Genomic DNA, 25,452 nt, shown 5'->3' with positions numbered 1-25,452 from the left:
GGAGTTTGGGAGCCATATGGTGATCAGACTGAGAAAATGCTTAAAGGTATACCATACAAAAGTACTAAAAATAATACAAGCTCCTTCAGCAAGGCTCTTTCACTGTTTTTAGTTGCTTCCCCCCCACCATTTTTAATGTAGTACCACTCAAGGGTAAGCATTGCTCAGGGTTTCACAGATGTGAGTTTTATTAGTTCATCCATTTATCTGCTGGTTCCAGAATATAAACATTTTAACTCTTAATTCTAAAGAATGAAAAACTAGCCTGTAAAATAAATTACTAATAAGAGAATTTGAAACATCAGTAATATTGTTGCATACCTCTCTGTTAAACAAAAGCACATGCAGATGATAAATGCAAATAAGTACTTCAATAAGCCTTATTTTAATTCATTCTCTATTGAAAGTGTAAATGCAAGTATCAGTTATTTACCTTACAGTGAGGAGTTATTTAAAAGTTGATGTCCACTTATATGCAGACTATGTAGACTAAAGCTAACCCTACATCCAAATGAATCCCACCAAAAAAACAGTTAGGTTCATCTACGATTGTGAACTGAGCTACAGGGACTAAGAGTGTAAGTGAAAGCTGTTGCATCTGCATGGACAGGATGCATAAACAACTCCTTTAAATCAGCAAAATTAATTTCAATCAAGTTCAGCTATGGAAATCAGGTACATAGTTCAGTTTAGGTGTCCAGGTCACTTATGTAGCTCTGGAGATGGAATTGTCCTTTCATTAAGTCAGGAATCTTAAACAAGTGACATAGGTCATTCTCTGGAGCTGTTGTTTTTCTCTTGACTATAGACATGGCATGGCATAGAGGTTAGTTTTCAAATGACCAGATGTAGGGGAAATGAATTTCTGTGACAAAGAAGCAACCATCTTAATGTGAAGAAGCGTCCTATTTGGAGTAACAGCTGGAACAAACCTGGAGTGTTACATTCAGGAGCTGGAAACAGAAGGAGGCCAGGTACTGAATCGCAGGTAGTGTGGTTATTCACCTTGGATATCAGGAATGCTAACTAGGAACAGGGCTGTGGCTGAAAAAGCCTTGGAGAGGTAGACATAAGTAAAAACTCTCCAAGCTCTCTGATAAAAAGCCCAATCACAGGTGAATTTTGGATATCTCTGATAGAGATTTTTCTACTTCTCTTTATGTAAGCTTCAGAGATGTGTCAAATTTCTATGTTAAAACAAAATATCCTAACACAATTTCGCCTCGCTTGAGGGAGACACTTCTGAAATGGCATTTGCTAACAGAGAATTAAAAAAACTCCAATCCCAATACTGTGGAAGGATTATAAAACACCTCTCAAAAAACTGGGGGAAAGTTCAGCACTGACTTCTGAATTGATGAAATCTGGCAAACAGAAGGCCCTCCTACAAACCATGTGTTTCTCTCTCTTTTGAAATGATTACTCCTGAGAACTCAGGCTTCATTAATATATGATTAACCCAGCTAAAAACATTGGTGAGGTGCTTAACTCAGAGAAAAGCACGAACAGGAGCACGAGAGGAAACGTGGTGCAGTTTTCTATAAAAATGGTCACTAGGTATACTCCAAAGACTTTACGAGAGTGCCTAATTGCTTCACAGTGAGTACTGTTGAAAGTCATCCAAAGGAAATGCAATTCAGAATGTCCAGAGTGTACAACTGATGCAAAGCTCGTGGCTTTGCAGGAAAACAGTCCCTACTGCTTGGGTACAAATAGAATATGAGCCTGTGTCTGGAGTGGAAGAAAAGTTCAAAGAGCTCAGTATCTTCAAGTCAAGAAATGAGACAATCTCTATCCCAGTAAAAATATTGTATTGTACTTCCAATCTCAAGCTCAGTTGCTTCCAAAAGTAGAATCCTGATATCATGTTGCAAGTGGATGTCAGACTTTTTCACTGGAGAAGAGTGAATCGAGTAGAGACTCTTTGATCTCTACTAAGAACATTGAAGACTTCAGAGTAAGCTCTGAAGGAAAAGCCATTAAAAAGACATGGAAATAAATAGTAAATTAAATTGTAATTAGTTTAGTACACACAGATCATGGTGTATCTTCCTTTAGTAAAATAACTTTGGGAAGCAAAAACACAGTAGATCTAATATGCATAGTATAACCCTGTCTTCAGTTATTCTGCCATGCCATACTTTGGTAAGACTTTATCTGAATTACTACCCATGTTTCTCCTCATCCCCTCAAAGGGAAAAAATCTAGAGAAGACAGACACAAATAATAGGTTTGTTATGTATTGTGGTAATGGTGTCATCATAAGTCACTATAAATATGACACAAAAAAATTAATTTTTGATGTGAACATGAATGATTTTAAAATGGATTGATGGTGCATTACGGAAAATGAGAAGGACACTATATTCTTTGAACTCTTCTTGGAGAACAAGTAATAAGACTCACCATAAGTTCTTCTCTAACAAAAATAAAACATCAAGATAGGCTCAGGATCTGGAAAGATCACAAATACAGTTTTCCTACACAGATAAAATAAAACCTTAGAAATGTTGGAGATTCCACATATCCAGTTAGTCTGCTCCAGTGCTGGACTTCCCAACTAATGGACTAGTACTCTTAATTCTTAAGTCTAAATCTCCCAGGGTTGCACCTTGTGACCACTGCCCTGTGTTTTAGCACCTTTCACTGCTGAGGAGTTTGACTTTATTGTCCTTATGAGCTCCCCACCCTCAAGTACTTGTGCACTGCAAGTAGTTCCCACCCTTTGCCTCTTCCTAATAAAAGGTCTACAATAGATTCCACTGTAAGGCTGTTTTCACTTTGGTAAATAAACAAAGCTGTCTTAAACTAAAGAAATTAGTTTGCTCACATGTTGTATATTTTCCATGGCTGCTGTCGTGTCTAGTGAAAGATCTAAAACTCTCTCTGTACCTCTGTAACACAAGAGTTGTGCCATGTGTGGGTTTAAGAGTGTGCAGGTTTTGATTGGGATAGGGTAATTTCCTTCATGGTAGATCCTATGGTGCTTTGTTTTAGATTTGTGATGAAAACAGTGTTGATAACGTGGATAATTTAACTACTGCTGAGCAGTGCTTAACACTGCCAAGACTTTTGCTGCTCGTCACCCCACAAGTGAGGAGGTTGGGGATGCACTAGGAGCTGGGATAGGACACAACTGAGACAGCCAACCCCACCTGATCAGGGGGATATCCTACACCATGTGCTGTCATGCCCAGCAATAAAAGCAGGGGAAAAAAAAGGAAGGGGGGATGTGTGGAGTGATGGTTTTTGTCTTCCCAAGAAACAATTACAAGTGATGGAGCCCTGCTGTCCTGGGGATGGCTGAACACCTGCCTGCCCAGGGGAAGTGGTGAACTAATTCTTTATTTCACTTTGCTTGCACATTCAGCTTTTGTTTTACCTATTGAACTGTCTGTCTCAACCCATGAGTTTTCTCATGTTCATCCTTCTGATTCTCTCCCTCATCCTATTGGGGAAAATGAATGGCTGTGTGGGGCTGAGCTGCAGGCTGGGCTTAAATACACACACAGGTATCTGGAAGAGCTCAGTGTCTCACCGGAATGAGGAGGCAAGAGTGGAATTTGAGGAACAGTCCAAGTTTCTTTAGGAGAGCTTAAAATCTAAAAAGCAAATATACAATGTATATATTTCATAGAATTTTTCAGAAAATATCTGAGTTATGTTTTACAATTTATTATTATCCAATCCATTCTGCGATACTATTAACTTATGGTATTGAACTTCACAGTCTTAGTAACAAATCATGTTTGTAATATGAAACTATGTAAGTTAAGATTTTATTAAGCTTTTTCTGACAAATAGAAAGGTGTTATAATTAACACTAAAAATATGCTCCTCAATTAGATTTCATTTCATACAGTACCTTCAAATCTCCACATACCTTTCAGAAGGAATAATCTTTCTGACACTAAATCCTAAAGCAAACTTGTTTTCTTTCTCAAATAATGTCTTTGATAAAAATATACAAAAAGCTTAAAGCTGTTATTCAAATATTTGAGGAAAAAATATCTAGTATGTTAAAACAAAGTAAGAACTTTCCATATGGTCAAACTTGTAATTATGCCCATGGGCACCTACAGTCAGTCAATAAGAAAACTCATTTCTTGTTTATTGATGCCAGAAATCCATCAAGAATTAGAGTGATAGTAACACACTGTGGGACAAACTACCCTTGTATGTCCAACAGAAGCTGCACTCTCCCACTGTCATCTCAAGTACGGAATGATGACTTTCTTAAAGTAAGTTTGCAGGTATTTCTCCAGGATTGCTGTCCATTACAACAAATATTCAGTATAAAATAAAACAAAGCTCTTACTGGTTTGTAGGATGAAAAGAACATAGTTAAATTTTATGCAAGATGACTCCCACTCTACAGCAAATAAAAAGAACCAAATCAGGAAAGCATTTTATTATTCTTGTAATACAACCTAGGTTTAGTCCTTTCATTTTTCCAGATATCCCCATGAAGATATTAACTTTCTAGTATTCATAATGCAAAGTACAACAACAGACATTTTAAATTTGCCCAGATTTCAATTCAAGTATTTTAAAATATGTTTTCATGCTTTCTTTTCAGTGTATTGAAAGGTCATGTTTTTTTACATGAATGCTAACAGGCACAGTTCACAACACAGGTCAGGATTTCTTTGGGGATTCATTCTCTGTCTCACATTTTAAAGTAAGTTCATGATTTGAATTCAAGATAAAAGACAAATATATATTTGATCTAAATTCTCAGACTGGCCTACATATATAATACTTAAACACCGTGACCATCATTCATTGATGATGATCATTAATTTCATATGCTTTACTAATAATGACTGTGAATGAAAGTCACTAGTGAATTACTTAATGTTATGAATAATCATGTGTAATGTCTGTCCATCCATGTTTCAAGTTAGTATCACCCACTCACGTTCATAATCTGAGCACCCTGCACACAATCAGAAAACCCCAAACCAAAAGACAGGGTTACCTACCAATGGTTCCCGGTTTTTCACGAGCCTAATTATTTTAACTGAATCTTCTTCTTCATCAATATCATCAGGCATGGGGGGCAAGACAGGATCATAGTTCTTCTGAGCAACAGTATCATGTACAGACAGCAAAGCCTGGAAACATTAATAGTCAGTATATTACTTGGCATCTGGAAAGTTTAGGGAAGGGAAAGCAGAGGATATTATTTATACCCTGACTCTACTACTGTGATGCAAGTAGATTGACTATAATTCTTGTATACAATTTTACTGCATTTCAAACTGATGAAACAACTCCACAAAGAATGTGTTTCCATATATATAATGTATGCAAGTAGTAAATTGTAGATGGAGAACTGTGTCTTCATATGCACAAAAATACCACGTGCTTTGCATGCTAGCTTGGAATTACGAGAACTATGAACAGGAGAAAACCTTAGTCCCCAAAAGTAAGAAATAATTGTACTTGAAATAAGTACATTATTTGATACAGTAGGCAATCCTATGAAACAAATAAACAAAATAAGCACTTTCCAAGACGTCTGTTCAAACACAAGATGCATAACATGAAGCTGTTGCCCAACCCTTCACAGAAGCTCTAAAAGCTTACCTGGTTACTGGATTCCTTTTGTGTGAGTCTCAAATTATCTTAGGAATTTTTAATTTATTATGGAATTCATAACAGAGATTGAGGAACACAATACTGAAGCAATTTGGTTTAGGCAGGTGCTTATCAAACACCTGTTGCATGTCTTGCCTCTTTTCCTTCTCTATTGCTTCTCCAGTTCACACATAGCTTGAAAAATATATTTTTCAAAGAAAAGCCTAACAAAGATTGACAAAAGGTTCCATCTTAAAAATAAAATAATATATGAACTTTCAGGAAATAAGAATCTTGATGGCAAAGAAAATTAGAAAGCTCATTCTCCTAAGGCTCAAAAAAAGTTCAGCAGTAACTCCAAATTCACAGTTTTTCTAGATACAGAACTCCTGAAGTTCTTTTCTATTTTTTAAAGTCTTCAGTATTTGTAATACCCTGTACACTGGTGAAAAATGGTTAAGTAATGCTTTAGCTTTTGTAGTGAAAACTATACATTGTACCACAAATAACAGAAACATCCACATGTATAATCCTATCTACTGCCTTGTTGCTTGTTTCCAAGTAGTTTCCTGTCAATACGTGACTATTTAGCAGCCTTTCTTAATAAAGGACAGAAAATGGTTACATTTCTCTGGTGCCAGTTTCCTTGCTACTCAGTGATAGACGGCCAGTATTTGACAGAGTACACCAATGACCAGAAACTCTATGTTCTCAACGATAACACAACTGTTTTTAAAAAGCATTACACTTCCTTTTTTTACTGAATGGAGGAAACTATTAACAACAAAAAACAATGCTACAAGCTACCGTGTCACAAGCTAAAAGCAAAGAGCATATGGTAATCTTCAAATTCTGAAGTGTAAATTTAAACTTAGGGCTTCAACAAAGTAAACACACAGGGAGATCATGTCTGCTTCATGATAAATTTCTATTGTTTTACCAGTCTTTATGCACATTGCACAATTAAATAAGAACACTTCAACACACTAATTATTTTGGGTTTTCTTCCCAATACACAAATTTATACTACTTACCATCAAAAATTACCATCTCCCTCCAACAAACGATCAGTTTTACTTTAGATCTGAGCTAAAAACCTCAGACTAGCAATTATGGATCCTCCTGGAAATGTTTATTGTGATGTATTACATATGTAAAAGCCATGCAATCACATACAGTTTTCTAAGATGTATGTGAAATATCAAAGATACACTAAAACAAAAGTAGTGTTTGCTTTTACTTCAGGCTACTTACAGTTAAGATTTCTAAAACTAGTCTTCTGCAATTACATTTTTCCACATAAAGTTAGGGTACATTCATGGACTGGTCCAATTTAATGAGGTTCTATATTGCAGTTTAAAAACAATCAGGCAGATAGAGAAAACAGATGAAAATAATATAAAGCACCATTTCCAGAGTAAAAGGCAGACAAACATGTTCAAAAGAACCTATCCTTTACAATGAATCTTGCAAAACCAATTCTGTCCCCTTCTACAATGAATTATGCCAGCAGTGTTAATAAGACACTTCCCTGCTCTGACTGCCAGATCAGGCTCCTGGACACCACATACAGAGCAATGATGCATCCCAAGCACTACAAACCAATACCAATGCCTTGTATTTATGATGCTTTTCTTCACTTCAACATCACAACAACTAGAACTTATCAACCCCTTAATTTCTTCTCCAAAAAACATATTAAACCATAATGTGCTACAATTAGCAATATAAAATATTTTCCACAAACTCAGCACTACTTTATCTCAGTGCAAAGACACATACTTCTGATAAGACAGGAATGCCAGAAACGATGCATCTTTTCTCAGTCAAGCTTTCAGAAGAGGCTCTATAATCACAAACTTGTTTATGATGTAGAGTTGTCTTGGGTTGCAATACAGGATGTGACCAAAAGTATCTATTCTATCACCATCTGTTGAGACCAGGTGGGGCATTGTTCTTTATCTTTTCACAACCCATCCTTCCTCCAGAGAGTTATCTTCTGCTAATGGCCCATTGTGTCCCACTGTGGGACTGATAAAATTACTGCATCCCATTGGAAGTTGTTCCAGCCAGGGGGAAGAGCCCAACATTTCTTACCAAGATAAAATCTGAGATTTTGGGACACCAAGGGAGCCCTTTTTCCACTGGACTTCAGAGGAAAACCAGACTTTTCCCACATCATCACTGGACTTTCAGAGGGAAACTGCACTTTCTACAGGAGCACTGCTTCAACTGAATCACATCTGTCACTGCAGGAGGATGCAACCACCATTTAATGGGACTGCTACCAACACCCTGCCTGACGGGGTGTCAGGTTGTACTCTGACTTTGTCAGGGTTTGGAGTTTGTTTCTTTGTAGTACTGTATTTCTATTTTAATTTTCCTAGTAAAGAACTGTTATTCCTAATTCCCATATCTTTGCCTGAGAGCCCCTTGATTTCAAAATTATAATAATTTGGAGGGAGGGGGTTTATATTCTCCATTTCAAATGGAGGCTCCTGCCTTTCCTAGCAGACACCTGTCCTCCAAACCAAGACAACAGTGAACACGCTAAGATTTCTTTCCTTCTTGCCTTCTAGCGCTGCTTCTTTTAACACACTACTCTCTGTCCACTGTAGTTGCTCTGAAATAGCCATAGCACAGACTTTGGGCAATAACTAATTTGCAAACAAAACTTAAAAAGCCATTTTGATTTCATTTAATGTGTTCAACTGCAAGTGATCAGTCTGTCCTTGAGAGCACTTCCATATGTTTTGAACACAAGAAGAAATGCACATATCTTCAGCAGAGTCTTTGTACCATTAAATTAATATAGCCTAAAAAAACTATGTATCAGACTAGATGTGTATAGAGAAGGTTGGGACTTTATTTAAAAATAAAAAAATTGCAAGTGCCAAGAAACAAAACTTGGATCCTAAGATGAAAAAATTTACCCAGAATAATTGTGCAGAAAATGCTCAAGGCAATGTAAAGATAGCAATATTCTCTTTTTGTACATAAGAAGTGAAGAACTGATTCATTTACATTACCCTAATTTTTTAACTCTCACAGGACACTGCAAGAAGTGCATACCAATTTTATTTTTTTTTTAATGCCTCAGTTTTGTTTTCAAATACACAGTTCTTCAGAACTATGTACATAGGATCTGAGATTTGGGTCATGTATATTTAAGCACCTCTGGAGAAAAAGATTTTATTTCATTTCTAAGTTCTATGGTTATGATTCACTAATGTAAACATGGTCTGTATTTAGAACTTGAAAGAAGGTATGATTCAAACTCCTGCACTACCTAAATATAAATATTGATGTTCAGCTAAATTCTTAGACATGATCTAGTTGGAAATGAATACTTTCATCGGACCTCTGAAATGTCTAATAACCAGTGCGGTATTTTTCATATTAAAACTATCACTGATCATTTCACAGTTTATAAATTGAAATTTTACACTATCAACTTACATGAAGAAAATCTGACATTGGAAATGTTATAAGTTCTTTTTCTTAAACTGTTCTGAAACTTTAAATGTTTATTTAAATTGAGAATGTTATTAATGAAAATAGTTCTACACTTCAAAAAATGTGTATCACTTAACTAGACTAATTACATTTTTGCTCTTATAAAACAATGACAAATTTCATATTATTTTCTGCTTCTCTTTATATTTTGAGATCTGTAAGAGTAAAAATACACCAGTAGCCCCTGATACATGAATACAGCTCTTATGTTTGTCAATTCTCGTTATTCAAAAAAACTCCATCTAAGCTTTATTTTTCATAGATGCATTGTGTTTAGTAGTCTAGAAAAGCATTTTAGAAAATGGTAAGTTAAAGATTAAGAAGTGAAACAGAATGGGTGAAGAAACAAAAGCAGACTCTTTGTTAATAATACTTGGAAAAAAAACATTATTAGACATTTAAATAGTGAATAGTCATCAACAGAAACTTTGCAGCGACTCAAACCATCCTTTAGGAGAGCCACAGCTGCAACAAGGGTGCAACGCTGCCAACCCAGTGGCTGGCAACCCTGCCTGTGCAGCCCATTACTGCCCCAGCAGCACAGTCAGCAAAATGGAACAAAATGGCCCATGACTGCGCTGTCCCAGCACACAGCTTGGATCATTAGCACCAGCCACCTTCTCTGGCAGTTCAGCTTGAACTCCATCAGGTGAGACACAGACATTTTCCCACCTCTATGCTTTGCCACGGTGCCAGTAACTGCCACTGAGCCTGGCACAGAAAAGTTTCACTTGAGGAGAAAAGTAACTTTATCAGCAACCACAGCAATGTGCCCCTGAACTCATCTGGCAGAGCTCATCCTCCAGAGAGCTCTACAATATTATGCTTTCCTTTGAGATAAAGTTACAGAAGAAACAAAAAAAGGATGAAAATGTTGTTGGAGAAAATGATTCAAGATTGGCAAGTTTAATTTATGAGTAACTTGCATAAAATTAGATAATGTGAGTGAAGTCATCCAGCAACAAATACCAAAGAAGAAAAGCTGAAAAAGTTGGGAGAAGACTGAACCACTGAAGGAAACACCATCAAGAGCATCAGAATGCAAGGAGAAGCACTGAAGTCATAAAAGCCAAACATGCAAGAATTTACACAGCAGTAGAATAAACCAGTAGAAAGCTGAAGCCCTGTGGTGATGGCATACAGACTCTAGTCACTGTTTGGTAAAGCAGCCATCAGAAATCAACAGCACATGACAATCTCTTCCCCAACAACTATGCCTGCTAAGGGACTATGTGCAACTTTAACCCTGATGCAAGGTAAGGGTTAACAAAGGAACAAAAAGGCAGGTGAGAACAGGCATCTCCATCAGCAGATAAGAACAATCATATTAGCTGAACTCTCCATCTCAGCTAAAGCATGAAGCATAATCCAGAAGCAAAGCAAGCAATAAAACTACAGGCAGGAGAAGCTCAGCTGTACTGCTGAAGTGGCCAGAGGATGGCTAGAATAAGAGCAAAAAATATTTTTTACAAGCTACAGTAATCACATATCAAGCAGAGAAGTAGTATTATTCTTTCTGATGCTGCACTCATCTAATCACTTTCCAAGAGGAATCCATGATTTTCTGTTCTGTACAAAATTCCCAAATTAAATATATGGAGTACATAATGTTAAAGAAATCAGTTAACTTCCAGTTCAATCAGTTTGCTTTGGTCACTGAAGATCACTGACAGTATTCAATCAACGTAAGCAAAAATCTTTGACAGGGACAGTAAGAAAAATTAAACAAGGTCCTTTAATTAAAGCATAATTTTATGTTCTTAATCAGGAAACCAATGGGTGTACTAAGTAAGAGGTAAAAAATCTGGGCTAATTTACTTCTTTCCATCCTTCAAATTATATATTTTCCTATATATCCTTTATAAAATATGCAGAAATTATACATTTCATGAGAAGATAGCAGTTACATATGCATAAAACAGAAAATAAAATTCCATGCTTGCAAGTGTACTTGCATGCTTGCTAGTACTTAAACTAAGTTGCCCTCAAGTTTAAGCTTGTCCAGCTGGCAATTAAATCCCTTTTTCTTCCAACCTTTGATGCAGCTGGGTCACAGCAGTGCTTCAAAATAATAACACATACAGTACATATGTGGTTTTGGGTTCTTAATATCTACCATAGACTAATGATCTTAGCACAGCAACATCTCAGTTGGATCGATATTCAGTATATATTACTTTTTCCTCTTTACTGTAGTGGACTTTATTCATGACTGTGTGAACTTCCTTTCACAAAAGGGCAATTTCCTTGCCTGAAAATGCTATTTCTTGATTTCAGATTCACCAGTCTGAACTGATGGGTTTACCTGCAGCTGGTAGCCAGACAGCAACAGCCAACAGAAAAATGAACTTTCTGATTCTTCGGACCCCCGCTTCCTCTGGCTCAATGTTCACAGCCCCTGGAGATGCTTCCCAAGTCGAACTGTTCTCAGTGTTCACAGAAACACGCACTCCGTCTGTCCGTATCATCTGGTAAAGGTGTTAATACCCTTCCAGATGACAGCCCTGTATTTTCCCTCAGTTGTGGATAACTGCAAAAAAAGCTCTGATTTTAAATCAATAGTGAAGAACTTGAACAGTCTGTTTTATGTTTGCAACCTGATTCACGTAGCTAAAGTGTCCTTGAAGCTCTAAGCCCTGTTTAAGTAAATTCCAAGAGTACAAATAGATGGTTTTCAGAGTGGAAAATGCCGAGACAGCAGCACTGTTTCAATATCTTGGCAATTGTTAATTGATTTCTTTTTCGAAAAAGTGGCAGCTTCCCAGGAATATTGTGCCTACAGTGGTAGCATGTACCTTTTCTTGGTTTAAAACTATCCAAAGACACCCCCCAAAAAATCATATGAAAATATAAAGAAAGTAAAAGCTGAGTTGCCTTTTCTAAAAAAGAGTCTCTAGGAATGACCCAGACTTTATTTGACATCAACATCACAAGTCCTCAAAAAAAGTCTATTGATCCAAAAGATTAAAAGAATCTGAATAAACTCAATTCCTCTGGAAAATAATAACAGACATTCATCTATTCAGTTCAGCTACAGAGTACTCATACTTTGTGGGAACCTAAGTAAAAATGAAGTAGAAAAGAGGAGACTGTTGCATGGAGAGTTCAAACTCAATAAAAAAAACACCACTGAAGGAAAAAGCAGCATAAAAAGATGACATCTAAAAAAGGGACTACTTGGTTTATATTGTGAAGTTTCTTAATTTCACTAGTTCCTTTTCAGTAGATGAATGAATTACTACTTGAAAGGGATATGATTTTATCTGTCGTGACTTTTTCCTCCTCCTAAATTACTGGCTTTAGCAATGTTGCCAACTTTTATGTTCTGTATCTGAATGCTGTAGCTACATGCATGCAATTCAACATTCTTAGGTGGGTGAGGGTTGGTTCCCTGATGACAGAAAGTTTGTATATATAACCAAAGAATTTCTTTGATTTACTTTTCAGATTTTATGTTTTCTGCTGCCAACCTGCCTGGCTTCCCTTTTGTTTATGTTATCTATCACTTTGTTTATTATATGTTGGTTGCTAGTGAGCATTCTCATATCCGTACGTCTAAGATGGACAGACAAGCTCTGCACTGGCCACGAGCCAAGGTGTCACCAGATGGACCTGAGAGCATTTCCAGAGTAACTTGATGGTTGTTACTTAAATATACTCATGAAGTACATTCATTCACCTCCCTTCTATCATTTTGTGTCTATGCTTCTAATACCTTGTATACTGTTATATGTCAGCTCCTACAACAGTAAGTGTGTCACAACTGCTTTCTGATTTTCTCTGTCTGACAGATATGAAAAATCAAGGCTTTTCTTGCTGTTTTTATAAAGACTATTTCGCCATTAAATTTTTGTTTTACTTAATCCATCCCAGTAACATGAACATTCCAAAAATAAAGACAGCAACATATTTTCCCAGCTCTGCTTACCCAGTAGAATTTTCTTTATTAAAAAAAATAATTATGGGTGCAAGCAGAAACAAAAATCGGAAGTCAAGGTCTAAAGCTGAAAAGAGTTACAAATAAAATATATTTTTCCTCCAGCTGGTTGCCAAAATAGGTGATGGATAGCTTCCCAAACTGGCAAATAGTTTAAAGACATGAAACACTGGGCAGAAGGATTTCAGTCATTTGCCAACAAAAGTCTCCCAGCACTGTCCCCTCTGGCCCAGCTTCATGGCTGTAGGCTCAGAACATCAATGGGCTATCTATCCATCAACCAGTGTCATCAAACCATCAATGCTGTGGTCCTTGCTGATTGTTGCAGTCATTTGCATTTATTACTCAGGGGGAAAAATAAATATTTCTATCTCCCTGCTGACACTTCACAGCATACCATCAAAAATCAAACAAATTCTTGTAGGTTTGCAAATTAATGGCATCTGATTTTGCAAGTAAGGATTAAGTAGGTAACTTTTCAGTTGACATATGAAGTTCATTGTACTCCAGTTCACCATATTAATAAATCTAAAGTGTTTTTCTAGCAAAATCTCTCCATGTATGAACACAATTCCATGAACCAGTCCTACCAAAACATCTCACAGACCACTGATGAGTAAATAGTTGAAGATCATGGGAAATTATGTTTTCTAAACAGATACAGTAGTTTGTGTTACCATTTGTAAACATAAATATTTCATGAAGGGGAGAACAGTCTCCCAGGACATGTGCAAAAGTAGAAAACACTGGTACATCTGGAAAGACAGATCTCTAACATGACAGGGCCAAATGGTACCCCACATGCCTAGGATACAGTAGCAGCCCAAATGTAGCTCAGACCTTAACAGACCTGAAATTTGTATTTTGAGCTCTTCAGATACAAAACCTGAACAGTTTTAGGCAAATCCCAACCATTTCCAGTGGAAAATGTTGACTTTGCAGAAAACACATAGCTCAGTGCAAAAGCCCTGACGGAAAATCTTCAGCAGGTCTAATTACAAAGGAAACGTTGGACAGAAGACGAAGTTTAGATTAACTTTATTTTTTTTTAATTACATGCTACATGAAATGCTTCATGAACTTTTCAAAGCAAAAATGGATTTTGTTTTATATTATTATAGCTCAATATTTTCTTTCAGTGCTTTGTATGTCAAAGTTCTTGTAGAAAAAAGGACACAGTCTCCTGGACATTAATTTACATTTTTGATTTTCACCAGTGACTGTAAGGCAGCTTTAGAAGGCTTTGCTGATAAAGGCTTAAAATGTTTGCTTTTTTAACAGAACAAGCCATACTTTGATCTGAAGAGTTTATTAAGCCACTATGCAAACCTAGTAAGGCTCAGATGGCAGGGATGATGGCATCCGCAGTTGTTTACGAAATAAAGGGTAGAATGTACAAACTTCCCAGTAAATACCAGAACAGCACAGGACAATGTTAAATGTATGCTTCATGTTCAAAGAAGCACTATTTCTTTTTTTAAAGAAACGTAATCAAATATAGGAAGCATGTATATGAAGAACAAAGTGCCTTGGATTCATTATCTGCAGTTTCAGTTTTAACTCACAGTTCTATTCTGAAGGAAAGTCAGAGGTGAAATTAGATGAAAATATTTACAAATGTAAATTATTTTCTGAAACTGAAAGTCAAGTGTACCACAAATGAATTGCAAACAACGTAGCAAGCTTAAATCCTATTTGCAATTTGCTGGTGTATGCATCTTTGCCATTTGAAAGCAATTAAATCCCCCAGCCCCCAATAAAAACAAAGAATCTGTATTTTGCATGAACAGTAACATTCCCAGTCATACAAGTGCAGTTTTCCTTCCAGTCTGCAAGTAATCTTAAAGTGGAGTTACAAAATTCTGTTCATTCTACAGCAATAAAACAGAAGACAAGAAAAATACTGCATGTCCACCTCTTGCTCACTCTATGTTTACAGCTACAGTATCCCAAAGAGACCCAAATACTTTTCATTCTTCTGCACCATGAGGCACTGAACTCATTCACAGTCCTGCTGGGTGCCCTTGTTTAGGTACCTGGTTTATGTTTCAGACTGGTAAACCTTCCAGCACGCATAAACAGAATTTAAACTCCACTGAAACAGGCAGAACCACCATTGGAACTGCTTTGTTTCCTCCAGGTCATAAAGGTATAAACATTCTTCAGAGTAGTTTTAGCACAGTGACATTAACTTTTGAAATAATTATTGTTCTGCCCGTTACACCAATGACCACAAAGGACATATTTCATATAATTTAAAACACACTTAATTTACCATAATGGAGATTAACTTCAATGGTAAATTACCTATTTTGATATGTAATGATCACAAATGTAATTGCTGTTATAAAGACGAAGTTAAACGTCATTTAGATCTGCATAATATGTCCAAAGTCTGCCTCAAAGTTAGTATAATTGGGATAATACTGTTCAATGGACTAAGAGATGGTTCATTCAATAACAGTCTTTTTGTTTATAGCCACAGCAATAAAGTGCCTAAAATTTTAATTCCTATAGTCATTTGTTTCAGCTTTTCAAATAATTTTTTAAAAAAATAATAATTACGCTCTTCTATTATGGTACCATCCCAAAAAGAACAAAGGTTCTTCCAGCTTGTTGGAAAAGGAACTGAAATCTAGTTATTCAAGACAGTTTTTAATTAAATGTGGAAGAGAATTTGGAAGCTTTAAAGTATTTCATTCTCAGCTTGATCATTTGTCATTTGTACATCTCCTTTCTTACACTGTTCCTCACTGGAGTTCTGCCCTGTCACTGGCAGAGTTATTCTAGCGACTGCTTTGCTTCTTCCCATTTCCATCCCTACTAACAGATAAGACCATTTCACTAACTTGCTTGTGACATGTTCATTAAATAGCCAAAATTAACTTCCCTTTTAGGTGTACTTTGTGTTAGCATCTCTACTCTTAATCTTCTAATTATAGCTCCAATTTACACAACTACATAACAGTGAAAAATATTTTGTCTATAGAGAATCAAAAAAAAAAAAAAAGCTTAGTGCTCTCAACAGGAGTATTTCCAGATTCATAAAAAACCCAAATTTCTATAGACACCTCTTTCAATTGCACTGGTGCCTACCTGATGCATCATAATTTTTTTAAGTTTTGCCATTATTTTCAGAATTCTATACAACTCTCCTCTTTAAAGACATTCTTTTTTTGTTGTCACATAGGTTCTGTTTATTTTGCCAAATTATAAACCACTAAAGCTGAGAATACTTATTTCTTTATGCTATTCATATTTTGTACAAAAGCACTCAGGGGAGTGTCCTCTCTTAAATCAGAAATACCATTTCTTCGTGTGTATACCAACTATATATTCTAGTCTTCATGTTAAAAAACAGTTTAAGAGTTTAACATGTGAAAGCTAAAATAATGGTAAATAACCAGAACTAAATGTATTGAAACTTACATTGTTGTGTTTGTGTGTGAGGTACATGGGCATTTTGATGGTTGCTTTTATTAAATTGCAATAAAATGTATACCCTGAAGATACAAAACTTACAGGTATATATATTCATGGTCAGGTCAGGCCAGCCTGTGGCAGCGTGAGTAGCTCTGGTTGGAATGGTGTTTGGACCCAAGCAAGGACGTATTTGGGTGATTTGAAACACCAGCAGATCAGGCTTGAGTCTGCCTGCCCAGCTCTCTGCAATTGCGTTTTAGATTTATAAAAGTGCAGGTTTTGTGTGGTGAAAGGTCTGGAGGTAAAGCCATGTGAGGAATGGATGAGGTCACTTGGTCATTTCAGCCTGAAGGAGAGCGAAGGGAGACCTCAGTGCAGTCAACAGCTTCCCCATGAGAGGAAGAGGAGGGATAGATACTGATCTCATCTCTGTGGTGACCAGTGACAGGATATGAGGGAGTGGCCTGAAGGTGTGTCAGGAGATATTTAGGTTGGATAAACCAGAGGGTGGCTGGGCACTGGAACAGGCTCCCCATGGAAGTGGTCACAGCATCAAGCCAGACAGTTGAATGTATTTGGTCAATGCTCTCAGGCTCATGGTATGATTCTTTGGGTGTCCTGTGCAGGGTCAGGAGTTGAATTTTGATGATTCTTGTGGGTCCATTTCAACTCAGGTTATTTCTATATATTTCTATTTCAAAGAACCAATTTCTGCTCTGCTTAAAAACAAAATAGAGTATTGAACTGGATTTAGGTCCTAGGGTATGGAAATACAATTCTGTTTCTTGATATCTTTAACAAGGTAAAGCAAGATTAAAGAACGCAAACCCTAAGTCCTTATTCAGTGCTGGAAATTAAAAATAATAAGTGTGGCTGGCCTGGGTCCACAGAGTACAGAATTATATTTTAAATCCAGAACGCAAATGAAATGTCTAACACACAGTTAAACAAATCCACTTGATTTCCCAGAGCTATGTGCTCTGTTCTACTTCCAGAGTTCTGTTTTAATCAGAAAAGATAAACCACAATCATTATTAGTTCATTTAATTATGGTAAGTGATGCCACATTTGAGAGCAGGGGAAAAAACTCAACTCTGTAACTGGATACTTCATACAGTTTTTAGAAGAGTAGAAATGCCCAATTTATTTTTCTTTTCAGAAGAAAATGCACCTGACAAAACCTTGGAATTACTTCTAGGACCTTTTGAAAATCTCAGGTCTGATAAATATAACTGCCTCAGAGAAACTACTTTCTTCTTTAGAAAACTTATTTGTGGATGAAAATGACAAGCACCACAAACTTGTCAAAGTTTTACTAATCAGATGCAAACATTCAGAAATATATTCAACAAAACAGTTTTATAATACAGAATTACAACACAGAAATATTTCTCTAATTAGACATGATTAGAAACCTCTCCCAGCCTTTTTGGGCCTGTTAACCAAACCTGCAAAGTTATAAACACCTTGCTAGACCTGTCCTCTTACACCATCAGACTTGGGGAAGCAGTGATGTAGTGCAGGAAACTAATCCTAAGCATCCTTCACCATGGTATAAACATTAGAGCAGAGTTGTAGAAAAGTGGAAGCTCTCCTGGCTCTAGCTAACATTGCAGTTATAAATCTGGTCAGGAGAGGAAAGTTGCCCCTGCAAAATAATGTACAGCCACCTTAAGTCAATCTAAAATTAAGCCATATATGTTTTTAGATAAAGTCTATGTAACATCATTGGAAAAGATAGATCAGGTATTCCAAGTAATTTCAGGTGTGTGAAAAAGCTGTTCTAGCCATCATTTTGTCCCAGGAATCCAGAACGAAACCAAGAAACCCTCTCTAGCCATAAACCTAATAGCAAAGGGCTAGAAAAACTTAAGTATAAGCTCAGATACAACTGAAGGGACTTGGACATCTCTAGGGAGGAACTGGAAGTACTGAGTCTCAGAAACGTCCTTCCTTTCCTTTTGTGTCCAAGGGAGAGCAGGGGAGACCAAGAGAAGAATCTCAACTATAGCCTCTGACTGAATGCAGCTCAGTCACCTGGTCAACGTGACAGAGGAGGGAGCAGTGATCACGCTGAGGCATGTTTGCCATGACATGGCAGAGGGAGAAGATAAGGGACAAGCAAAGTACCTTGCATACTATCACTTCTTACCCCTACATCACATAAACACCTGCAAGGTGCAACACAAACACCTGCAAGGCCCCTGCAGGGCGGGGAATCATTTGCCTTGTGCAGGGTTAGGCAGTCTGGCCATGCAAAGGGCTTGGTAGCCTGCAGCTGGCCATCTCCCCCTGCAGCCAAGAAAGACATTTGCTAAGTTACTGCAGTTGTTCAATCACATTAGCCACTGAGGGGAAGGCACTTGTTTCCCTGAAATCCCACTAAGATTATCACATTGCCTTTCACAGCTACTAAGGAACAGACAGAGAGAGTAAGCATGTGAGGGAATGAGTGAGAAAGCAAGAAAGGAGAGGGAGAGATGCAATTGTGGCAAATGACCTGTCTTCAGACTCAACCCAACAAAGCTTCAGAAGTATGAAGCAACATGGCCAGTCACTAAGAAAATACCTACAGTGAAGCTTAGGATCTCTGCAATTTCATGCACCAACAATTCCTTTTCTAATATCCCACTGGCATTACTTGCCCCTTCAAAGAAAAACAGCATGTCACTTTATAAACTATGGAAAAAGCATCAGTACAAAAATTGCCAGGTGTAACTGATCTTTAAAACTGTACCACTTTGAAGATACCATACTTTCTCATGTTTTGAGATCAGTATTTATACTTAAGATAAAAGAGCAACTGTCTTTAAAGGAGCTCTTTTCCACTCTGCAGTTTTCATTTCAACTTATCAATTATCGCATATAATTACCATCTCAATATGCATCTGAAGCACCAAGGTTTTCTTTCTCTTAACAATGGAAAAATATCATGATCCTGTGCATCAGCAATGATATATAGGGGAGGTTCTGACTGGATATAAGAAAACAGTTTTCACTAGGAGGGTAATTAGGAATTGGAAGAAGCCATACAGAATATTTGTAGAATATCTGTTCCCAGGCATTTATTTACATGACCTGATGGGAGAAAGCCCTCAGCAACCTTCTGTGAACTCAGTGTTGACCCTGCTTAGAGCAGCATGTTGAACCAGACAATCTCCATCCAACCTCAGAGATTCAGTGGTTCTGTAGTCTACTGTCAGATAAAAGGTATCAAGTTCCCCAAAAACACCACAGAGAACCCCAGGAGTTTTACAAAAAGTTTTCAAAACTAGATGTTTTAAAAAACATTATCCCTCATTAATTTTGTCCTGAGTACCAGGCTGCATTCCTTATGTATGATGCAGTTAAATCAATTGTATGACTGACAACCTTTTAGTAAGAGCACAGTTGTAACAAACTTATGAAGCACATACATTAAAAGTTAGCAAAAGAGAAAGTCTACTTTTAAAAATAACCTTTGCAAATCAGTGATTAATTTTGTAAGTACAAGTAATAGCATAGAAATTTATAGACAACAATAAATGTGTTTCTTCATCACAGGTATTTCTGATTAACACTGCATAAATTCTTAAATAGTACTTTTTAAAGCAGACAAACCCACACACGGCCCAAGGAAGCAGATGCACACACCCATGCAGAACACACTTTGCAGGCCTCACCTTGAGATTGGGTTTTGCAAGGAGTTTCAACAGCTCTCTGATCTCACTGCTCAGTGGTTTGCTCTGCAGCTCCACAGCCAGCTGGGTGGGAGATTGAATCAACACAAAGACCATTAGCAAAGCGTTGTTTTACCCAGTGCATCAGTGACAACCCAGAATCTATCTTGTTCAAGGTTATTGCTTTCCAGCATGTTCAAACAGAAGCCAGCATGAAGGAAAACACCATCAATCACCGCGCTTCTGTTTCTGGCCCTCAGTGGACCAGATTTAAGCCAGGCCTTTTGGCTCAGTTTAACACAAGTAATCATTTCTGGCAAGGGTGCAGCCAGATCACATTCTGATTTATAGCAAAGGGGGCAAATCCCAGCACTTCATTTAAGTGAATGGTCCTTTGCGTGCAGACAAAGAACTGCTTGTAAAAATGACTGGATCAAACTTTGACACTGTCTATAAAAAACAGTTTCGAATGAGGTGGTGAAATCCACACTGCTTCCAAAAACCCACAGTAGCTGTGCTGTTTAGGACTGGGATAAGAAAGCAAAGTGCCCCTACAGTGCAAGCAATCTGAACCTTTTATTATGTTTACACATACACTGGAAGGAGCTTGTTAAATGTGAAGCAAGTTAATCATAATATAATTTATAACAGGTCATCAGCAATTCAAGCCTGTAAAATGCACAAACTATGTCCTAACAACAAGATCAGTAATTTATGTTTGGTTATACTACAAAATTGTGGCTTGGTGAACAATAGAGCAGCAGTTTAACTTTTAATCCCATGGTTATTTGGCTCACAACTTGGGTTTTTCTTATCATGCCATTCTCAACTAATTTGGACTCAAGAGACATATTTTACTGCAGAATTTTAGACTCAAACTATTTTTCCAGAAGAAGGAAAAGATAAAATGCATTTCATAACACTGAATTTCAGTTTAGAATTCTGAAGCTACATGGCTCATAATGCAAAACGTGATTTCAGATAATCACTTGTTTTCTTTGCATTAAATCAGTATAATAAAAATGCCTCAAAGAAAGATTGGCTATTTGCAGCAAGTAATTTTATTTGTCTAACCTAATCTTAAATTTTTACTTTCATTTTGTATACATTTTCAAAATAAATTGATAAATGTATATTTTGCCTAATTATATATAATAGAGAAATCTATTTGAAGAAGCCATTATAGACATCTGATATGGTTTGAATACCTTTTTTTCTTTTAACCTTCAAATTAAACAGATTATCAAAAATTCAACACCTACCATCCTACAGACTTTTAACTATAATTCATAGCTAAGAACATCCAGTAAGTACCTCAGTGCTAATATTAACAATATTTGTGTTATTTTATGCTAAAAGATTAGAAAACAATCTTTTTAGGAAAGGTCAGAATGAAATATTTTTAGACACAAAGCCAAATATGGAGGCAATCTGACTGCAATTGAGTCTGCATGCTGGAAAAGCCCTGCAAAGCTGAGAACATTCTGTGATAGGAATGGCAGCAGGTCTAGGACATGGGTTTCCCTTGGTTCTCTTTTCATTCTTAGATTATACTGCTCATCGCTGGAGAATAAAATCTATTAATTCATGTTTCACTGATGGAGACAAGCAACCACTCAGCAGAATGACCATTTCAGCATTTCTGTCTCAGATGAATGGTGAATAAGTATTAACTCCAGCAGAACTGGGGTTTGCTTTGGTGGTACAAATGGAAACACACATACATAAGGTTTAGAACAGTGAGAAAAAATACCCCATTACTGCTTTAACAGATATTTTAATCTTACAATTTAGAAAATATGTTTCAGAGATACAATAATTTAAAACTTGTTTTCCTTCATGTGATCTATATTGTTTCCCAAATGTTTTTATCAAAGTTTTAGGCACATTGAATACTTTGTGATAGAAGAGGAGAAAAACAAAGTTTGAAAGACAAAGTCATATTTGCAGATTAGCAAACAGATACCACCTCAGCTGGTTTAGACTGAATTTTATTTGTTATTGTTGTTGTTATTAAAGTGCTGAGATTTTAAATAGTTACCAGCAGCAGTACTTGGCATACTGGGGACACACTGACACCGTGCGATCTCCTCCTGTGCTAAAGACTGCCGGAAAAGCTGTCTGAAAACCTCCTCTGTGATCTCTTGAGGGAATCATAACATTTCAGCAAGCTCTTTATGAAAAGCTGCCCCTAAAGAGAGGGGAAGAAAAGCAAGGGAGAGGGCCAGATGTGGAGTGAGGCTGGCAAGGTGGGGAGCACCAGGGACTGGTCTTTTAAGCTTCTGGAGAAAATTCTGAAGCCTATTTTCCCAGAACAGTCTTTCTACCAGCTTAACGTCTTATTTGCTATATACACCTATCCTGCCAGTGGTATTGTTGTGGTTTAGGAATGGTATTCTCCAATTTAGTACTCCCACTCAAACCATGCACTATTTTCCCTTCCCTCTCCAACTGGAGGCACAAATGCAAGACCACAGGATGAAACTATTTACTATTTACAATAATTGGAATTTACTGGAAATGGCAATAAGACAATGTATTATACTGTATGTATATACGATTACTAAATAAGTAATAGCAACAATATTAATAACAAAAGGTGTAAGAAAATAAATTATTGATATGGAAAAACTCCCTGATAATAGACAATACCAGATGGCTCCCTCCACCCCTTTTCTTGATTGGAATAAACCCTTTCTTCCTGGAAGAGAGACCCTTTCAGGAAGTCTGAACTGACATGAGGTGGTAAGAAATAACCACCACGTGCTAACCCTGCCCTCTCCCAACTAGTGCAAAAAATTAACCCTGTCTTGGCCGGAACCAGGAGATATGTTTAGTTCATTTGCATGAAACCACTGAGCCCTAAGTCAGACACTGCTGCTCCAAAATAAGAGGCAAACAGAATGCCTGATGGGAAATTCAGCCTAAAAGTCCCTGGGTAGAGGACAGAGAAGGTATGGCAGCTGGGAATATGAAAATGTTTAGAAAAGCCTTGCCACAATTGTTACTTCTATGTTACTAAATGCTAAATACTAAATGCTTTAAAAAATAACACAAAAATAAGAACACATTCCTTAACCAGTTTTATTTATGATAGCAGCACCTAGGAGTTGGGTTTTAAATCAAGCAGGAAATAACTACTTGCTAATAAGAATATCTCCTTCTTTAACTATAGAACAGTTGCTATCAATAAGAAGAGAAAACATTAATTCAAAGCCTATTGAGATGAACGTGTGTTTAATAACACCAACATGGTTTTAAATCCCTGAAGCTGACAACCAGTCAGACAAACATGCCAAAAAATGAATAGCACTTTAAACCTGAAACTTCATGCATTTGGAAGTTACAAAGCCCACTGCATGTAATTTTGCTTCCTCAAAATTTGCTGATAGCTACCAAAACATAGAAAATCCTGCAGCGTGCTAGCCTGACTTCAGCCACCAAAGGACATCCTTACCCTATGAGACAGCACCCATAGAAGCTGCACTGCACCTACACATAATGAATGAAGAAGTAGCAGGAGTATCTGTTAAAAAAAGCTGTACATTTGAAGAAGGTAGATGCCTAGACACAATCATGTCCCAACATGTACACTTAAAAATAAATACTACCATAGGTACATAATAATTCATCCATAGGGTAAAAAGCCCCAATCTACCTCAAATGAGGAGTGACAGAGTACTTTAATTTCCAAAACTGTACCTTTTTAATGGGTCTGAACAAAGAATGAGATTTCTCAGCATTTATGAAAGTATCAAAAACAAAAATAAGAAATTATTTTTATTAAGAATTTTAGCCCAGAGATCCATAACACAAATGTTAGCAAGGATTATTAATATGTCAGCAAGAACTTAATGAAGAGAATTTCAACCAGCTTTCTAATTTTCAAAATTACTATCAACACTATTCAGAGCTATGCAAAGGTTAAAAAAATATTATTAATATATGCCTGATGTGAAGGTTAACATATTATTATAGTTGGTATGTTACAGGATATAGCTCTCCTCCTACTGAAACGTGATTAAATTACCGTGTATCCTTTGTTCAATAGTCTTCAAATAAGTTTAATTTATTTTTTTGTTAAAATGCTACCAATCTGAATTCACAACATTTAATAATTTGCAAAATTTATAAACCAAAATCTATTAATTATATAAGTAGATAGCTAAGATTTTAAAACATCTATAAAGTATGTGAAGTTTCAAACATGCTGTATTTGAAATGGATCCTAATTCATATTGCCTTTTCCAAAAAGCAACCTGACATCATCAATTGCACAGATTTCTGGATTTCACCTAAACCACAGTTTATTAAACATTTCTCTATTCTGGCCTACCTCAGGTTCAGTCATAGTTTATACAGGTGTGTTCACAATTCATCTGAATCCTAGAATTAACCAAATAGCAAGAAATGGCAGGTTGGATTCTTTTTCTTGAAAATAAAAATTATAGTAACAGGAAATTAACTACTCCATCAATGCTGACCACTTTTACAATTTATTTTTTGGTTATGAAGGTAATTTGAAAAGCTCCAATATCAATAAATCACTACTGAACTTTTTCTTAAGTAGTTTTGGTTTTTTTCAACAAGCCTCCATCCTAGGCATTTCATATGGTTCATTTCTGTATTATTTTTTGTCGTTTCTCATGTTCTGTCAGCAGTGCTGCTATCTCATTTGTCTTTATTTTTCTAAAGCATTCCTCTTGTCTGTGACTTTCTCAAAACACTAATAGTTGACAGCTTTTCCCCTCCCAGTAGAGTTCCAACCTGCAATTTTTATTGCTTAGTTACTAAAGCAGAACAAGAGGCTACCTAGATGCAATGTTTTCACAACATGAAAGTGAATAAAAATCAAATAGTATCAGCAACAAGCTCAGTGATGACAGAAGCTTTGGAAACCTTTGCAGCTTCCTATGATTTCAACTTAGAGGATTACATTCATATGTTTGCACTATGAAGAGCTCTGCTTGCAGTTTTTTGCTAGACTTGGTACCAGTGATCTCAGCAGGGGACACTTACATCATCTGCCAAGGCTGCTGCACCATGGAGTATGGGCATCGGGTTCTGTTTTTCATAATAATGCAGTTTTTCATGAATCTGGAAGACAATAGCACAAAGTGATAAGTTTATTTAGCAGCATGAGAAATGGTACAAAATAACCTTGAGTCTGTTGACTGTCTGTAAACATCCTTACAGTAACCTACAGGCAGTAATCATGTAAATGCAATTCATCATCATCCTCTGTTGAAGTGCTAAGAATATGAAATCAGATGGAAAAAATGCTCAGTATGCAGACCAACCCACAGAAAAACTAAACATTTGTGATTTTTCTCT

General features: G+C 36.7%; 1 protein-coding gene across 5 annotated transcripts in view; it reads right to left on the bottom strand.

Annotated features, from left to right (window-relative positions):
• Positions 1–25,452, bottom strand: part of MPP7 (membrane palmitoylated protein 7) — a 154,174-nt gene that overhangs the window by 44,539 nt on the left and 84,183 nt on the right. For all 5 annotated transcript variants that reach the window (XM_033063136.2, XM_033063153.2, XM_033063144.2 and 2 more), the window contains exons 5-7: positions 25,138–25,215; positions 20,122–20,202; positions 4,986–5,117 (exon numbers count right to left, since the gene is read on the bottom strand). In XM_033063136.2, coding sequence (XP_032919027.1) covers positions 4,986–5,117; positions 20,122–20,202; positions 25,138–25,215 — 291 coding nt within the window. The remainder of the gene's footprint in view (positions 1–4,985; positions 5,118–20,121; positions 20,203–25,137; positions 25,216–25,452) is intronic.

Source organism: Catharus ustulatus, chromosome 1 (genome assembly GCF_009819885.2).
Source record: "Catharus ustulatus isolate bCatUst1 chromosome 1, bCatUst1.pri.v2, whole genome shotgun sequence".
NCBI lineage: Eukaryota > Metazoa > Chordata > Aves > Passeriformes > Turdidae > Catharus > Catharus ustulatus.
This window is presented reverse-complemented; position numbering and strand designations above follow the sequence as displayed.